We start from the raw sequence: 20,157 nt of genomic DNA on the forward strand, positions 1-20,157 counted from the left end.
ATGAAGGTGACTTTCTCAATGACATAGAATACAGGCGTGTCGGTCATAAAATTTAAACACACCCCACGTTCTTACTGTGAGGAGATTGCAAATGCAAGTTTCCAGAAGTGACACTCACCCCAAAAGCCATCCCAGCCATCGTCAAAAGCATCCAAATGAATGAAAGTGAAAACCTGTGACAGATATTTACAAACTAGTTTCTAACAATAATCTTCCACACCTGGCTTGCATTAGAATATTCTTCTTAACACAGAATTAGGGGTCATTACCAAGGAGAGGGCTTATTTCATAATAAGACTGGAACTTACCTCCTGGTAATAAAAGGACTTCCTGAGGGGACTGAGTGGGAGAAGAGCGTGTCATTCATGCTGGTTACAGGTCTGGGCGGCCTAAAACGAAGTACAGTGCGGGTGGAAAGTTAAAACAAATAGAAGTCACAAATAAAAAACTATCCACCACCTTTCCAGGAAAGGGGCTGGGATCAACACAATATTTTATATTTTGCAATGAAAGTCTTTAAATGTTTTGGGAAGTTACATTTCCTTAAAAATGTGGAGTGTCCAGTAAACATTAGGAGGAAAACCTCTGGGCACCACAGGAATGTTTATCCATGAGCTTTGAGCCTTGGTGTTTTCCTTGAGTCATATTCTTGAATGAAGCAAGGACTTTGAGGCAGCTCCAGGTTCACTGTCTTCTAAAAGGAGAACCTCTGAAAAATTGATGATAAGCAGCATCTACATCCTCTTGGAAAGCAGAGGTTTCAGAAACTTCCCCTGTGCTCCGCATGACAATGGTTCTTTCTCAATACACCCGGTCTGGAAGGAGCCAGTTGCAAAATCATATTGGGCCTGATTTGCTCTTCGTTCTATGCGAGGATACAATCAAGCACCACAGGATTTACTGAATGTCTGTTATCTGAATGTTCCATATAATAGGGCACACAGTGCAAGGCATCCCATAAACTTCTTTTCATATGATGAGAGAAAGAAAATAGGGCTCAGTATTTCTCAGAATTGTGCATGGCTTCAAACCCCAACTGCATGGGGTCTGTCATTCCCAGTCATATTTTTCATTTTAGCCTGTCATCCTGTCCCTATCGCTAATGTCTTAGTTCAGGCAAAATGGTAGAGCTGAGACTCCTATCTCGTCTCCAAGCGGTTTTTAGTCTTATTTTAGGTTCACTGGAATATGTTCCATGAGATGGGATTGAGAGTTCAGAATACGGATAATGAGGCAGGGCATCATTCTGAGTCAGAGGAAATTTTGGTTTCACTATAGTTCTATATTTGAGTTTGACGGTGCAGAATTTTTGAACACCAGATATTAATCACAGTAGCCTACAGAATCTGGTTGTGTTGGCTTGATCAAGAGACAAAGTTTTAATACTTTAGTTTCTACCTTAGGGAACCAAAGTTGGTTTTGGATTCCACAATGCAGAGATCCTGAGAAAAATGTAGACTTCTTTATCCCGGTGTGTTTATAGGACTGGAAATGATGCTATACAGGTTTTAAAATGTCAGCACTCTATGCAAAAATTCACCGAAACTTTTGGTTCCTAGTACAGTGTTTTAAGATTTTTTTTAAAGATTTTATTTATTCATGAGAGACAGAAAGAGAGAGAGAGAGAGGCAGAGGGAGAAGCAGGCTCCCAAGGAGCAGGGAGCCCAACGTGGGACTCGATCCCAGGACCCTGGGATCATGACCTGAGCCGAAGGCAGACGCTTAGCCATCTGAGCCACCCAGGTGCCCTGTTTTAAGATTTTTATAGACATTATTTGTTGGGTGAGGTTGAAACAGTAGCTTCACTACTTCATCTACTCTAAACGTATCAGCTGACATTCTGAAAACTAGCTGAGTGTTTTGCATTACTTAGCTAGGATGTGTCTTTGACACATGAGGCTAGTTTAAAACTAATTCTGCGGGCTCCCTGCTCAGCGGGAGGCCTGCTTCTCCCTCCCCCACCCCCCCTGCTTGTGTTCCCTCTCTGGCTGTGTCTCTCTCTGTCAAATTAATAAATAAAATCTTTTAAAAAAAATAAAACTAATTCGCCTTGAGTACAACACTTTCACTTTATAAGCAGGATGCTAATTTTATACAAATGTCCTCTATGAATTTTGAAAAGTTAGGTAAATCAGGTTTTAAAACAGTAAGAAGAATGAAATATCTTCATTTTAACTTTGCAACAAGTTAAAACAATCAACTTGACCAACATTTCTGGTTTTCTTTTGTCTTTAACTTTCCCATCGTGCTCTAGCTCTAGGAAATGAGAAGACAAGTGGACTTGGAATGCTTTTTAATTAGCCTGGTAAATTTACTCTATAGAACTTCGTCACCGCAAAGGTGAAATTGCAGTTTCTTAATAAATGGCTTCATGTTTAAGGTTCATCATGGAAATGTTGAACTTGGGACACAGAATGACTAACCTTGGCACCAAATGGTGGCTTTCAAAGGGACTGCGGTTCCTATTCCCCCCATCATCAAATGGGAAGTTATTTTATCTAATAACTAGGTCACATTGGGAATTTTAAACAGATTTATTCTTATGAGAAAGAAATAGTTCCATAAGATAAAGTTGCAGGGATCTAGTGCAAAATTTTCCTTGTGGACAAGACCTTCACAGAGGACAGTTTTATAAAATTGGCATTTGGGGGCGCCTGGGTGGCTCAGTCGGTTACATGTCTGCCTTCGGCTCAGGTCATGATCCCAGGGTCCTGGGATCGATCCCCGCATCGGGCTCCCTGCTCGGCGGGAAGCCTGCTTCTCCCTCTCTCACTCGCCCTGCTTGTGTTCCTTCTCTCGCTGTCTCTCTCTGTCTGTTAAATAAATAATTAAAATCTTAAAAAAAATGGGCATTCGTCTTGTGAATGGAAAATATTCAGCTTAAGGCAGAATTAGTTTTAAACTAGCCTCATGTTACTCACTTGTTTTGTGTCTCTTAACCACTTGTAATTATGATTATACGTCTTTACAAGCACACAGGGGACTATTGAACTACTTACCAAGTATCACTTTTGGCAGCAAGAAATTGAATAGAGTAGACACTGTTAATCATGGTAAAATTAACAAGAAATACAACAGCTAAGAACAAATGCCAAAATACCAAAATGTCACCACTTAAGTGGCCTTACATACCTGTGATAATTTAGAATAGCTAAATGAATGGCATATTTTACAATTAGAAGTCTGAGCTATCCCCATCCAAAACAAAACAAAACAAAAACAAAAGAAAAAGACATGGCTATCTGTTCAGGACAAAAGCATTTGAATAATAAATGAGAAAAATGTCTAAAGCTAAAAATAGAAAAAAAATCCTGGTCTCATAGAGATTGGATATTCTGAGTGCAGAATTTCTTGTATATTATCTCAACAATTAAATATTTTTCACAATTCACATTTTAAAATTAAGACATTCACCCTAGAAAAATACATTATCCATGAGTATAGGCCACTATTTTGATTCGAGGACTATTTGGAGAATCTGGTTAAATATATGGAACTTTTCTCAGAAAAAGGCCCATTTGTGTAGAATTATAAGGGAATCCTGAAACTCTTCATGGAACTCAAATTGTGTAGAGAATGCCCTCAGTTCAGTGAATAATACATCAGATCAGATTGCCACTATACAGTTAAAAATTTGTTTACTCATTGGCCAATTAAATACACACACACATACCAGCCAGAGCACGACTGGGTACAGGCCCTGTGCTAGGTAATACTGCAGTGTGACTGACCATGAACTTGACTTTTATTTCACTCTGTCTCCCTTCCTAATTTTGTCTCCAAGTGGGAGGAAGCATCCTAATTCTGTTCTGCTGCAAAGCTCTTAGAGTCAGGCTGTTCACATCTACTTTCTCTCTAGTTTCCTTATACCCATCAGCTCTGATTGAACGTTGTTCTCTGGCCTGAAACTCCCAGCTGGGCTGGTAGGAAGTGCTCCACAGCGGAGCTCAGAGAGCACAGACTTGCTCTCACTTAGTTTTGTTCATTTATTAACACGTTAGTGATTGTCTCTGGCTAGGGGAAAAACAGTGAGACCTTAATAAGAATCACTCGTAAGAATCGCTCGTATGAGGCCGTTTTCTGCAAGTGACTGGCCCTCTGGGATACTCCACAGATTTATTTATCCCTGGTTTCTTTTAAGGTTTATTTTTAGGATCAAAATTTCCAAAAATAAGTTAGCCACATTCTATAGAATTGGTTTACATTAGTTTTTTGGATGCTTAGCCCATGCCAGCAACACAAGCCTCCAGGCTGTGTTTATTGCTGAAGGCAGTAAACCCTCCACTCACACTTGGGAGCAAACAAACCAAGCCCCGTAGTATTTATACAAAACCATAAACATGACACAGCACAAATCATTTGATGGTATTTGCTTAGGTCCATCAGAGGAAAGAGTTACTGCTTTCATAAGGGCTCAGATCCATCATGGCGCCTCTGATGGATCATGTTCTGAACTGCCTGAAGCATGAACTCTGTACTGGTGGATTTCTAATATTGATAGGTCTGATTAGTTGCCTCTTGATGTCAACATGCAAACCTAGGCCCTGAGTGCAGTAGGTCTTGCCAAACTGTGCAAAACAAAAAGCAGTTTGTATTGAGGGGGAACCACCTTTTCTAGAGTCTTTCTGAGGTACCTGTGATGACGTAATGCCTAATTGGGCATAGAAGCCGATGACGAGTTTGTTTCTTGAGTGCAAGATAACACCAAGGAAGAAATACTTTCTTCTACCTAAGCCTCCCCTGTTATCTGGCCACCCAGGCCTGAGAGAGGCTCCAGGGCTTGAGGCTTCTGGGAAGTGGAAGGAATGGGTGGGAGCACCATTTCTGGGTGCATCCTTCTGCCCACCAAACTCACATAGACTTTGGAGAAAGAATTTTTTAAAGTCTGTTTTGGGAGTTCTGAGGAATTTTACCACCAACCTCTCCTTTCCACCTTCCCATGTATGGGCCATGATTCTTCTAAAATTGTGTAGTTTGGGATAAGACAACAACAATTTTTAGATTTGCTGATATCTTTAAGATGACTGGCTCTGCAGATAAATGAAACAAAGAGCTTTTGTATTTGGGACTCAAAGCATATATGATATTAAGGTACAGTGTGCTTTAAAATTTTCTTATTATGGTTAATTTCATTGATTGTTAATGTCCAGGTGTTAAAACTCTAACATCTATATTTTATAATGATGCTTTTTGAATATTTTCTACCTGTAGGTAAATAACATCAGTGTTGCTTAATTTACTCATACATCAAGACAGAAGTACTGTTTACCCCTGCAATAAAAAAATTATAATCACATTTTTTTATACTCTTTTTTTTGAATTAAAATTTAAAACTTGGTCCCTAGCAACTGACATGAAATTGCCTTTGTATGGATGTGAACATGTGTCAATGAAGAAAGATGTCTTTTCATCTGGAAGGCAGAGATACTCACACAATGTGGGCCAAGTTGAGTGGCTTCTCAGGCTGGTCAGGGAACATGGGGTGCAAGGGTTCACGGCTGGAAGCACAGCTCAGAGACTTGCTTAATGCATTAGTTAGCTTCTTAGCAGGGGATTTCTGGAAAGAAGAAGAATGGTAGAAGTGATAAGAACTAACATTTACATATCATTTCAGGAGATGATTTGCTTTCATAATAGATATTCATTCATTTACTCATTCATTTATTCATTGATTTATTCTTGAAATCTTTGACTATCTACTCTAAGTCAGGGAGTTTGCTCAGTGCTGGAACTAAAGTTCTGGTATCATCCACCAGAGTACCTGCCTCTGGCAGCTTAGTGTTAGCAAATGCTGTGATAAATGGAAGCAGTCATTGTGCATGGGACATCTGAGGTGGAACTTAAGGGACCAGCAGGCGTCCTTCTGATAGTAACTCTGGGGACTGGGAAGATAATTCCAGATGGAGGAAGAAGAAACCCCATTCTGGAGAGGAAAGAAGAAGGCAGACCCTTGAAGTCCTTCTATGCCACATCAAGGACAGTGGTCTTTATCTCAAATGCAGAGGGAGACAATGAAGAGTTTAAATCATAGAGGTGACAGGATCAGATTCTAGAAGGATTACTCCTGCTTAAGAGCAGAAAACCATCTGGGAGGAGACAGGAGTGGAAGTAAGCAGGTGAGCAGAAGGTTTCACAGGCATCCAGGTGGAAGATGTTTTGGGCGTGGCTGGATCCATCCAGTTGAAAGTGAAAGGGGAACTTCAATTGGAGTCTTTGGAGTTTTAAAATTCATGTTCTTTGCAGAGCATCATGTTATCTCTTTTTCATTTAGATGAGTGGGATGTAGATCTTAAAATTTCACAGCCAAATCTATCAAAAATAATCTACCACATATAATAAATCTTTATACCAGCTCTTCCTTTCCATGAGAAGCCACGTACCATTTTGCCACTTCCTTTTACGTGGAGAGCCCAGAATTGGCAATACAATGAAATGACTTTTGTCGTCACTATTTAAAAGCTGAGCGATAGGAGCACTGTTCAAGAAGTCCCTCTTTGGCTTTTGTTAGGAGATATAATTCTTAGAACACCTAAAACACAGCCACTGCACCAGCTTTCCACCGCCATGAACATTGGAGTGTCTTTATCCTCTTGAGGGGTCTGATTCTATTTTGTAAAGACATTGCCCTGCCATAGAGCCATATAATTTTGAGCCCACAACCTCTAAGAAAGAGGCTCCTAAACTGACATTAGCATTTACGTAAAACAATCATGAAAAAATGCTTAATCTTCAAACACTAACCCTCCAGAATGTGAGATAGAACAAGTTTGAAAATTGGTAGTATATCGACCATAAGAAAATAGAAAGCATTTCCTCCTAGCTTCTGTACTAAATAGTAATAGCATTTCATGATCTGTGTTAGTAGGGCCATGCTCAGCATGTGACATAACCAACAGTGAGAGGTGGTACCTGCACTGGCATAAGGCCCTCAGTATACGACGCCTGGTACTTGAATTTAGAATCTGACAGATGCTGAAAAATTAATATATTTACACTGAATGCCGGTTCCCAATAATCATTCCTAGAAAGAACATTCTGATTTAAAATGCGTTTTCTGAATACCTCCTTTTTTTTTAAAAAAAAAGAACAATAAGTTACTCTTTATGTAAAGACTATAGGTTAATTGAAATATATAAAATATAGAAAAAACTCATAATAAAAAGTTTGCGTTTTCTTGTGTAAGAACTACTCCAAGAGGGGTTGGCAGGCCTGATGGTACATCCCACAAAAACCAATCCATACACAGAACAATACTTTCACACAAGCACAGAACAACCTCAGGGGACCCGAACTTTGAGTGTAACTGAGACAGGTCAGCAAACTAAACTGCTTGAACCCCGAGCTCAACGAGTCAGATTCCTCCCACACATGCATCACATGGACAGACTCTCAGAGGCCACCTCTGGTAAGCTGGTCACTCACAGTTTACAAAAAGATGATTTGCTCATAGAACCACAACCTCCCTGCCTCCAAAAAAGGAAACTGGAACAGTACCACTAAGCCCACGGGCTCACACGTCTTTCTTTTATGCTCTAGCCATGCATGTAATGGAACCCCAGAATCTGAGAAAAAAGGAGCTAGTGATAATTTTTAAGCAATTCCCACACCTGAAACCAAACAAAACTCGGAAAGAACTTTAACTTACTGTGAAGATGAGATTATGTCCCAAAGATGCTTGTTTGGTTGTTATCTAAACCAGTACCGAGCTGATTGTATCCCAAGAAGTAACAGAGTGTGAGTCTTCCTAAACTCTAAGTCCGTGGATGCTGCACTGGGTTCAGATGCAGCAATGAAGATGTCCCAGTAAGGTGAGGGAGTGGTGGGGGGCGTGCTAAAGTAGAAGTTAGGTTTGCCCCTCTATTCTCCTGCCATCCTTGCTGTTCCCTTGTGTTCTGAGCGACACTCACACATCCGAGGGTGAGTGTTGCCAGGACCTTGCCTTACCCATGAGGTGTACTCTTTCATTTGGTGCTGGTTGCTATGGGAACCGCCGGCATGTCCCCTCCAGAAGCAGTCCTGACAGAGTTGATAGTTGTGACACTGTTGGCATCGGTAGCGGAAGCCCATCATGCTCTCACTGTGGCAGTAGGAACATTCAACTGGATGGAAGACTATGGGGGAAGGAAATGGAGGGAAAAAAAATGAGAAAATAAAAGTCTAAGCCAGAATAAGGAAAAATGCAGCCTAACGGGAACTGCGTTTTTCTGCTGTGTGCCATGATTTCAGAGGATAGTCAATTTTGGCCGAGAGGAGCATTATGTTTATTCCCGGACGCTCAGCACCCTTTTCAAGCATGTGTGTGGAGGTGGAGGAAATGAAAGGGGATGGAGGATAGGTCTTCTTTTAACCACAAATTTCTCTCTCCACTTCCATCTCTTACACTCTGAGAATATAAATTACCCAAACTGACTCTCCTTTCCCTCAAGCTGCTCCCCTGTCTCCAGGAGACCAGCACAGCGCGCTGGAAGACTCAGAAGCACAACGGATGAGCACAACTGACTGTCCCCTGAGTGGAGAGCAGATATTAGAGAAATGGAAAACAGAGGGAGAAAAAAGAAAGGGGAATGAGGGAGAGTAGGAAAACTGGATGAGAGAACTGAATTATTTTGTTAAAAAAATGGAGTGGCGAATGGGCTTCTTTCATGAGTGACATTACCTCCATTTAACAATTTCTTTTTTTTTCCTTTCCCGAGAGGCAGATGGACAGAGCCCAAAGAGGTGTGTAAATGATGTGAATGCACTTCTAATTCAGATAGTTAGAAAAACACTTAACTCTCTCTGACAGACAATTTGAATTATAAAGCAGGCAAGGTAAAATACTTGAGATTTGAAGCTAACATACAATCAAATCCAAGTAACTGTCCACATGCTATGAGCTAAAGATATTAAACAACAAAAATTCTTGCCTTTGGTCAAGTTATTCTTTATGTAACCACAATTATTGAAAGCTTCCATTTGGAGCATACGACTGAAGATTAGCAAGGTACCATTATCTAATTTTTTCTCCATCTCCCCCGCCTATTCTTGGCCAAGTGCCTAGGAATGGTCAATGCCATGAACATCAATATGGGAAGTTCAGACCTAAAAATAATCCTGGAAAATGTCCTGTTCATTATTGAGATTCTTCTTCTGCTAGAGCAAGTCTACATAGCCACACGTGACTTCCAACTGAGAGACACATGGTGAGATTAATAAGCGTATGGAATTGACAGTCCTAAGTTTTTGGTGGACCTCAAAGGCCTCACTGATCAGGGGAAAAGGTTCTTTCAAAACTCAGAATTACTAAATGACTTTGGCTTAATAACGTAGACTTGATAGTCTAATTTCAATAATTTTAAAAACTGCCATGGCTCAGGAGTAACTACTCACCGTTTTCCACATTCGCCAGTCGATGCAGAAGGGGCAGCCAGACCAGACACTGGGGGGGAGGGTCGGACATGAGCGTGTCCAAGAAACCATTTAAGGTGACTTTTTTCTGCATCAAAAAACCCACAAAAATTTAGAACAGAGAATAATTTCAATTGACCTGCTATGTAAATACCATCTGAGATGAAAGACACAAGACGTCCAATTAACCTCTAATATATAAAGAAACAATATATTTTGATAGTTAAGAACCAGTTCTGAATTTAAACCCTTTGGTTGCTTTTGACACTTAAACACATGTAGGACTGGGTTATCTCCTCTGAGGCTGAGTCCATATTGCCACAAGGAGAACAACAGCTCTGGGAGGGGCGCTTTTGTGAACCAGGGACAGTATGAAAGTGATGAGGGAAGATGAGGCGTAGACCTGCTCTGTAAAATTTGACCCAACCGTGTGACCCACAATTCCTGTAGCAGGTGGTCTTCCCCATCTGTAGAACCACTTCCTTTATATACTCCCTCTACTCCCCCAAGTCCTACATACTTCATGGTTAATATGAATGGTTCTGCCATACACGATCAGGAGGGTGTCCTGTTAGGAGGGAGCGACCCTTTGCTGTGAGGAGAGAACCATCTATATTTTTGAAAATCCCTTTTCTCTTTATAGTTCTTTCCTCTTAATTCAGTCAGCATCTGTTTGCACTATCCTGGTCCTTTCCAATGTAGAAGAGGAATGTATTATAAGTTTCCTTAAAAATGACAAAAAATAAGAAGTTATAGGAGCACATGATATTATCATAGGATGAATGACAAAAAATGACATGTTTATGTGCAAAAGTCACTATTTTGGAAATTTTGAATCATAATATCAAATGGATGGGGTAGTTTTTTGTTTTTTTGCTTTTAAATTTTATTTTAATTCCAGTAGAGTTAACCTGCAGTGTTATATTATTTTCAGGGGTACAATATAGTGAGTCGGCAATTCTGTACATTTCTTAGCGCTCATCGAGATGAGTGTAGTCTTAATCCCCATCTCCCCACCACCTCCCCTCTGGTAACCATCTGTTTGTTCTCCACCAAAGACCCCAAATAACCAAACCAATTTTGAAACAAACAAACAAACAAACAAACAAACAAAGCTGGAGGCATCACAATTCTAGATTTCAAGATGTACTACAAAACTGTAGTAATCAAAACAGTATCGTACTGGCACAAAAACAGATCAATGGAACGGAGTAGACTGCCACGGGATAGTTTTTTATCTTTAGACAAGAAATCAGTGGTGAAGAGCTATAGTACCCTTTCAAGGTACCTATCTTAACACTAATCCTTGTCATTCACTCACAAAATATTTTGGTATGCTTTAATTCATCTTTTCTATCAGCAGATATTTATAATTTTAGCTTTTCCTCATAATACTAAATAGCTTAAGTGCTATAGAATCGATAGCAACATTATTATTAAAAGATATTTTATATAAAGTATAAGTAATGAGACATTTTGGAAAAAGCTACCACAATTTGTAGCATCTAAAATAATACTGGCTTTCAAAATAATCACTTGGAATGGCTTGTACTTTTTCCAATGAAGCAATGCAAACAAATGTAAAATTTCATCACTCAAACTGCTGTGATAGCCAGTTTATGAAGGACAAAAATAAACTGGTCCTATTATTTTTATTTGTGTTGCCTCTTTTTATACTTCAAATGATCTTATCCATTTTGATCATTCATCATGCTGCCTAAAAATCACTTCTGGCAGTTTCCAAAAATGTGATTATGATTTTAACATATATAAATTTCTCATCATTGAGGATATGTAAAAAATTATATAATAGGACAGTCTACAAGATATTTCAAAAGGAATTTTGAGCAGTGGTAACATCATATATAATTCTTATTGAACATGTAGGTCCTATGAAAATAGAAAGAGAGTCATCAAGAGAAAGAAAAGCAGAAACAAACTATTGGGACTACACCAAAATAAAAAGCTTTTGCACAGCGAGGGAAACCATCAACAAATGTACAAATGTACAAATAAACAAACCCAGAGGCAGGGAGACAAGCGTGGCGGTTAGTACAATAGGCCAGGCAACAGATGAGGATGAGGAAAAGAATCGGGAGAAACATTTAGATGGGGAAATCAGCAGGACTTGAGGACTCATGAGAACAACAGGGTGAGGAAGTCGTCTGGAAGGAGGCTTAGGTGAATGGAACCATTCTGATGTTACCAACTCGAAGGACAAATATAGAGAGGAGTGTGCTTCAGCTGGGAGCAGAGATGAGGGACCTAAGCTGGCCTAGGGCTGGGGCAGTGTGAGGGGTCAGAAAGGCTTTCTGGATGAGACAACACGGGACCAGAGCCAGCATTTAGTGTATCAAACCGTCCCACCTCTTATTAGTTGTATGGATACCTATGATTCTACATCAGTCCATGACTGGCAGGGATGTCTGAGGCACTTTTGACCTCCTAGGTCACAAGGAAATAGACTGATGAAGTTTACTAGGTGGGCAGTGAAATGCAGGTTTTCAGTGGCTGCTATGCCCTGATTTCTTAAGTAAGGGATTCTTTTAGAGGATATACTTGGTTAGTATGGATTTTCAAAAAATTTTAAGCAAACCTTCAATTTATGGGTTTGTAAACTACCATTGCCCTGTGCTGGAGAATGGTGCTGGTTATGCAGACTTTGTACCTGACTGGGCAGATGCAAACATTGAGTATTGAGCTATACTCAATAGCTTCTCTGGGCTAACTTGTACCACCCCCAGTTAAAACATGTCACTCTGAAGCCCTAATGTATCATGTCGCGGGGGACTTAGGCAGCTGTGTTTGTCATATGTCAGGACTTCCTGTGTGGCATACGCTATATGATTCCTTTCTTGTTTCCTTTGCTACACATTGGTGAAGCTTGGAGCTGGCTCTGACTTGTGTTTCATGTGAGGCTGAGTGACAATTCAGCTCTTTTGATAGTGTAGTGATAATGACAGCAATTATACCGAGGGTAGAGTTTTGTTGTAAGGATTAAATTAGACAATGCAAGAAAAGAGCTTAGCATGGTGCCCGACTCACTGTCAGGAAGTACCACCGATTATTATTTTCCAGGTATGTTGAGTTGAATTACTGGCTCAGAGGTCATTTGTCAGAGGCTGGGAGATACTACAGGTTATCATGAAGAAGACGTTGTCTAAGTGGTGACATGGAGTAACATACCAAAGGACAACCACCGTGTGAGAGACATTTCCTTTTTTTCCTACCTGTTGAGAGAAACAGGATCTCGCTGACTGTTCTGTATAACCAAATGAAGGACCTTCAAAAACGGCTGTGGGTAGTTTGAGAACTTCCCGTAGGAACTGATCATATCGTCCATAAACCATCACCCCACTGGAGTCAGAAATCATGGAGAAAATATCTGATGGAAGGAAAAGGAAAGATATTTACTCACCACATGAATATATTCTCTACTGTTTCAGTGAGACATATCTGCTGCAAATAACAAAAACTAGCAGAATAAGTAATTTTTTATGAAAGAGTAACATAGAAGTTAATTGTTATGCTGAAATATTCCTGGCATTGTGTTGTCTTTGGTGTCTTTTTGTAGCTGATTCTGGAACATAGCATTAATTTAGTTAAAATTAGCATATTTTGATAAGACAGAGAGCCATCACATTTTTATTTTGAGGTCAATTATAAGCTCATACATCACTCAATGGAAGGAATTTTTGTATATGTGAGGAAAATGCTGACCTCATTGAAACACACAATGAACATATACTGTAACGGTGAGGTGTGTATGTATTTAGCTAGCTAGCTACTTACCCATCTATATTATCACCAAGACCTTTGAGTTTTGGTTTAAGATACTGAAAAATGAAAGACGCAATGGGGATAAGGATGTAATGAAAACACCTGATTAACTTCCCACAGAAGCAGAAAACTTTCTATAAGTCATCGTGTTCCAGGTGGAAGGCACTTGATTTACAGGGAAGGGTCTTTTGACTCATGTAGTTGAGGGGAAGCCTGGCCTTGGGGAAGATCAGTGAGGTAAAGTCGGCATCCTGGACAGAGTCTGTGTCTTCATTGAACCTCTGTTCTTCAGTTTCTGCCACTATGGGCACTTAGTGAATATTAATGGCATAATTTCTCAAGGTACTTTATAATTCCTCTGTGGAAGTCACTACGGGAATGAAAGCGTCTGCTCTCATATAGTTTGTCACATGCTGGATTATAACTAGGCTGGCACAGCTGTTGGGATAAACTGTTGTAAATTCAATGTGCTGCCTCTGTTCATTTTGGGCTTAATGTCTCAAGGTCAAAATGCAATCTGGGGACATGGTTTTTACACCGCAGTCAGACGTTAAGCATATTACAGGCTTTTGCTGGATTATGTTTTGAGGATGTGAACTGACTCTCATTTCCTTCAAATACTCCATTTATAAAGGATTTCTACTGTGTTTCAAATAGTTCATCAATTATGAGGCTAAAGAAATTTTACCTAAGCTACAAAATTAATGTTGTTCTCATTCACCTTCACAATGGTTAACTTCGTGAATTTTATCTCTTACGTTTCATTATAACTGGTTAAAAAAAAAAAGAAAAAAGTTGCCAACAGCAAAAAAACTCTTACATAATCCCATATACAGAAACTCAAGAATTCCAATAGAAAGTAGAAAAAGGAAACCCAGGAAAAGTAAATGGACTTTCTTATCAGAGCTGCCATCTTGTGCGTTTTTAGGCAGGTTGGTCAACTATAATTGTGTCATCCTGATGATCTTCTAGCCAGGACTTTTCTAAGCCAGGATGCATTTTGAAAAGTAGCCCAGGCCTTTCAAATCTCCCATGGAAAGAATTTAGACAACAGTTCTAACTAGAGCAAAAGCTGAAGGAGTACCAACACTGACCTTTCACAAACTTGAAGCTCATATTAAACTTGTTTGTGTTGATGAAGTTTTGTTAAGCAATAGCCAAACTAGGGCTAGGTCACTGGGATCAAAGGGAAGGGGCTGTGAATGGTCACTCTGGTTTTTAAAAAGAAATGAGGGGACTCTAAGGAAGCTATCAAAATGATGTGTTTGTACTTTAGTTCTGGGCTCTCATATTATATAACAATATATATGCACATATGGATATAAAAATACACATACACACATATGTAATATGCTTATAATATGTAATATATGTGCATGTAATAAAATAGAAGGTATTTCAAAGATTAAATTAGTTAATAGATAAAAAACATACAGATGTAAAGGACACAGAATAGTGCTTGATACTTAGTACATAGTACAGAAATGTGAGCTATTTTTACTGTTAATTTCATATCACATTTTTTTCTGTTATTTACTTCAAATGCATAGGCTTTGCCTCCCCAGTGGGATTGTTCTGTAATGTTCCCAATCATACTCTAAATCACCACTGTATTTCTGACAGCACCACACAATGATAGATACTTCAGAAGAATTTATATTCTTTGATTCGTTCAACTAAAATTAACTTAGCACATACAAAATGTGTAAAACTGTGCTAAACAATGAATATACAGGAACATCAGGACATAGTTCTTTTTTATATTATTTTTTAAGGAATTAAAACAAAATTTTATTTGAAAATATATCGAACTTAACAAAATAATTGCAAGAATAAGAGTACTACAAAGAACACTCTCACGCCCTTTATCCAGATTCATCTATGAACACTTTATTCTATTTACTTTATCATCCTATCATCTATCTATCTATCTATCATCTATCAATCTATTATCTGTCTTTGTCTATCTGTGTGTATATATGTGTGGCAAACATACAATTTTTTTCTGAATTGAGACTAATTTGCATATATCATGGCCTTTACCTCTGAACACAGCCAGTGTGTCTTGCCTAAGAGTAAGAGTATATCTTCTGATGAGACTACAGCAGGGGTCAGCAAACTTTTTCTGTAAAGGACCAGATAGTGATATTTTGGGTTTTGTGGACCATATATGGTCTCTGTCACACACTTGTCTTTTTATTTTTTACAACCTTTAAAAATGTGGAAACCGTCTTAGCTCACAGACCATAGCTTGTTTACCTTGGGTTACAGGGTAATTATCCACTTTGGTATATCTAACATTGATACACTAATCTTATCTAATATTATCTAACCTATAGGCCATATTCCAATTTTGTGAATTGGTCAGTAATAGGACATAGTTCTTGACCTCTGGGAGGTCCCAGTCCCTTGAGGGTGCAGAGACGTGCTTACAGAATGCATCCTATGACATCATGAATCCTAACATGGTGGTGTGACTACCAGAACAGTAGGGTGCACGGGGTGCAGCAGGAGCTCAAAGAGAGGGCTTCTAGAGTGAAGGAAGATTTCATTACACAGGTGACTTCTAGGTCTTCCTAGGTGAGAGATGGGACTTCTAGGCCAAGCATAAAGGACAGTTAGGAGCTAGTCAGGCTTTAAGACACAGAATCAGGATGTGCACGGGCACGCTCAAGCATGATACACTCAAGGCTCTTGAAGTAGTTCATTGTGCCAGGGGCCGTGGGTGCCCACAAGGGCATGGTGGGAGATGAGGTAGAGATCTGAAGAGCTTTAAGGCTCTACTAAGGAGTTTAGGTTGTGTCCAAAAGATGTTGCAGGAGATACTAAAGATTTAAGGCAGGCCAGTGAGTTAGAAATATTACCCCAGGGGAAGGTATGGAGAAAGAACAACGAGTTCAGTTATAGAAACTCAACAAATACCTGGTGTTTGCCACAAGGCTAGTCTAGTAAACAAAACCAGCCCTTCCCAGAAGCTTTAGCACAGCACCTGACATTCCAGGCTTACAGCATTGTATTCGGAACTTCTTAGGATCCTTAGGACTATCTGAGAGCCCCAAGGAAGAAGTATAAACAGGTGTCCCAACTCATTACAACGACAGCTTATAACTGGACCAAGAGCAATTCAACAGAAATAGGGTATTTGATTAGGTTGGTTTCTGTTTAGGTTGCCGTGTCCCAGCACTGCCGGGGGCAGCCTCATACTCGAGGCTGCCTGGAGGTACGCAGTGAACACCCTGCATATTGGTTCCTGGCTGCCCCAAGTGTTGGAAATGGTAGTGCAATATGGATTTTTTTGCCCCTTTTCATGCATTTTAAAGCAGTTTGAAAAATTTAGTTTAAAATTTTCTGTCTTTCACTTTTTGCTTTCTAAAGTTCCTAATTTATTTTCACAATGACTCTTGCCCGGCACCCTCCCACATGAAGGGGCTAGTTGGAACAAATAAATACCTCTCATCCCTATGTACAAAAACAGAGAAACTGCCAAACAAGCACAGCGGTGGCATAGTGGCTTAAAGTGAATTAGAATTGAAAGAAGGGAAAACAAAACCCTGAAATACCGAGAAATTCCATATCCTTTCATTTTATTTTTTCTTAGTACAAAAGCAATGCAGAAAATCATTACTTGTCTGTTTTATCAGTAAGTGCAGCTAGCAAAAGGAGACAAGAGAAAACACAATCCTGCTCATCAAGAGTCAGCCTCTGCTGTCTGTGGGCAGATTTGCCCATATTTGTGTATTCAGTTAATTCTGAATTTTGTGTATTCACTGAAACTAGAAATATTGGTGACTGAATATATTTATTTTTGACTAACATTTTAGAGTTCTTCTAAGCAAAGTGCTTTCAGTTAAATTGTTTTTGTCAAATTGCTCTTGATCGACTTACCAGGAAACCACGAAAACCACCTTCTTGGGATTAAGTATACAAAGAGTGACTCCTCAGCCGGAGAGCTGGGGACACATTAGGCTGTGATTCAGATCCACCACTCTGGGAGAGGGCAGCATGATATATCTCATGATCATACTATCTGTTTTTGTTGTTCTCCAGAATTTGTGACTCTGAAATTAAGTTCTGCAGACTGGAGAACATGGTCTACTTCCAGTGAGACTCATGCATTGGTCAACTTCTTTCACTGCACTGAAGAGGATTTCCTTTGGCCACTAGGTAGCATGCATGCTTTGCTCACTGATGGTGGGGTGAGGAGAAAGCACCCTCGTGGTGACTTTGTTGGCTTTGAATTCCTCGACATGCAAGAAGATCTGCCAGGGCTTTGACAGTTGGTAAAGATCTGCCCAGAAACTTAGTTATCTTGAGCTTTGTAACTCTGCAGACATGGTTCCTTGCTGACCTAACAACCATTCCCTTGGTCTTTATGGACCCCAAATTTCTTCCTGTGCTAAGAAGGGAAAGCAGAGGCGTTTCCCAGCCCCAGAGGCAGGAGTGGATTCCTCCATGACTATCATGGGCATTCCTTTCTTGTTACCAGTAACTGGTGTAGTCCTGGGCAGTGACACTTACAGGCTGGGGGCCTCCAGAGTGAGATGTGACTCCTGAGATTGCCAGACCCCTTTTCCAAGGAGAGAGAGAAAATCTGCACCAGTGAAGCCTGAATGGAAAGATGGAAAGCACTATAGTCCTTGATGACACAGAATTAGCTTGGTTCATGAAAGGCTCCAAGGACCCCCAGGAAGGTCAGAAAACTGGTTCTCTCAGTTTTCCTGAAACTTATTTTAATATGGAATCCTTTTATCCATGTCCCTATTAATACAACATTGAGTAAGTATTTGGAAATGATTCTCAAGACTTAAAAACAAACCATGTATCTAATGTCCTCAGCATAAGTGGCCAATTGTGACATGAGGTCCGCAGACAAGGCCCTGCAGAGTTTCCTCCTCCACCCTGGTTCCCTGTGCTCAACTTTCTCTTCCCAGCCTAACCATAGAGGAAATGCCTCATGGATTACTATGAAGCTGTGTTTTAAAAAAGGACATTGGTTCTACCACCTTCTAATTTAGTTATTATCCCCACTCAAGCACTGAGGCAGATTTTAATTTTTAAAATATCTTTCAGGCTAGCTAAAGAGAAATTAATCTCTCCCTGTAAATCCTGCTTGGGCTTCTCTGAATCCGAAATGCATTTGACTGGTCCACGGAAGGAGGTTCCCAAAGTGTGGGGAGATGTGTGCTTGTGGGGTTTCCATGTGCCTTCTACTTATCTACTGGTACAATGACACAACTCTGTCTTGGAGTATGTCTGGGGAATTCCAGAGGAACAAAGAGTTTTTTTTGTTTTTTGTTTTCCTGTATCTTGTTCGTTTCCCCCCTCTTTGTGCATCAGGAAGAAAGAGATCACACTCCGAAGCTGACACGCAGCAGGTGAGAAAAGTGCCTGGAGGCTGTGAGTCACAGATGAGTAGAGCTGGGAGGGACCCTCTGGGTATCTAACAAAATCCCCAAATTTGGGATAAAGATGGAAGCCCAGGACTAAGGAAGTGGAGTAACTTCCACAGAATAACTCAGCGAATTAGTCACATAGCTGGGCTTACAAGCTGGGGTTCCTGATTCTCATGACAGTGCTCTTTCCCACATAGCATTATAACCCAAACTCATCATATTTAAGGTAAGGGAAAGGGGTAAGTGGAAATTTTTCTTTTAAACAGCAGCATCTACATCATTTAAAATAGTTGGAAATGAAAATTCTCGTCCCCTACCCCCACCCTAGGTCTTCTGAAACAAAAACTCTGAGAGTGGGACCCAGAAATCTATGGTTTAAAAAGCCCTCCAGATGGGGAAGAATGAAGGGGGGAAAATCGGAGGGGGAGACGAACCATGAGAGACTATGGACTCTGAGAAACAAACTGAGGGTTCCAGAGGGGAGGGGGGTGGGGGGATGGGTTAGCCTGGTGATGGGTATTAAAGAGGGCACGTTCTGCATGGAGCACTGGATGTTATGCACAAACAATGAATCATGGAACACTACATCAAAAACTAATGATGTAATGAATGGTGATTAACATAACAATAAAAAATAAAAAAAAAAGCCCTCCAGATGATTCTATATATCCTAAAATTTCAGAACCACTGGTATAGAGAAAAAAGTCAGGTTCAAATCCTGGTACCACCTTAGCTATATGATTTACTTTATGCTAACTCTCCGAGTCTCAGCTTCTTTACCTAAAACAAACAAAACTCTTGTGTTTTCTTGGTTAAAGAACTACCACATTTGGTGACAAAATGTACATAAAAGGGCCCACAATCACTCAATGCACCTTAGCTACATGTTTTTACTGGAATCCAGTTAATTCTCAGTCTGTAGTGTTTCTGTGCAATTCTTATGCCTCTACCTTGGCAATGTCTATTTTGGAACCTTTGGGATTCCCAGTGATTTGAACAGCACTGGCTAATAAGAATGAGGAAACGTGCCAGGAGCTTTGGCTTTAGATTACCTAAAAAAGGGAGATTGTCCAACATGGCTTTCATGTCCCTATGAAGATGGACTTATGCCTGTAAGGCAGTATAGTACAATGAACTTGAAAGGATATACATCTTACTTTAATACTACAGTCTAGTTGGTGATACTCAACAGGTTATAACGAATAATAATCCATAAGTAGAAGGAAAACATTCATTATCGTTACCATTTATCTAATATGAAAATATTTCTGTCATAAAATCCAAAGATCCATGAAGATTATATTTCAAACAACTTTCACAGAATGAGGAGAGTCCAAATGGGCGGCAGGACATAGCAGAAATGGGGAAAAGAAAATGTGGCACATGGGAGGAATAAGCAAAGAGAGACACAAAGAATAACTTACATCTTAATTTGTCCATGATCTTCCCTCCACACAATGTGGCTAAAGCCATTTTGACAGCAAATACTGAAATTTTACCATGGCCTTCCCTGTTTAATGATGAGAGAGAGAAAGAGAGAGAGAGAGAGAAAAAAAGGTGTCATTTGGAGAACTTCCAGTAATGAGATCTGACATTT

The 20,157-nt window shown here is 39.9% G+C and overlaps 1 protein-coding gene across 27 annotated transcripts in view; it reads right to left on the reverse strand.

The window, feature by feature from the left end:
• DTNA (dystrobrevin alpha) overlaps nt 1–20,157 on the reverse strand; it is a 338,390-nt gene that overhangs the window by 60,993 nt on the left and 257,240 nt on the right. For 26 of the 27 annotated variants that reach the window (XM_073898312.1, XM_073898313.1, XM_073898311.1 and 23 more), the window contains 6 exons: nt 19,985–20,070; nt 12,618–12,772; nt 9,370–9,475; nt 7,945–8,111; nt 5,433–5,557; nt 309–389 (listed from right to left, as the gene is read on the reverse strand). In XM_073898312.1, coding sequence (XP_073754413.1) covers nt 309–389; nt 5,433–5,557; nt 7,945–8,111; nt 9,370–9,475; nt 12,618–12,772; nt 19,985–20,070 — 720 coding nt within the window. The remainder of the gene's footprint in view (nt 1–308; nt 390–5,432; nt 5,558–7,944; nt 8,112–9,369; nt 9,476–12,617; nt 12,773–19,984; nt 20,071–20,157) is intronic. The other variant, XM_073898334.1, reaches the window with a different exon arrangement.

This window comes from Callorhinus ursinus, unplaced genomic scaffold, assembly GCF_003265705.2.
Source record: "Callorhinus ursinus isolate GAN/ISIS: 27379988/994484 unplaced genomic scaffold, GSC_fseal_2.0 scaffold11, whole genome shotgun sequence".
Taxonomy (NCBI): domain Eukaryota; kingdom Metazoa; phylum Chordata; class Mammalia; order Carnivora; family Otariidae; genus Callorhinus; species Callorhinus ursinus.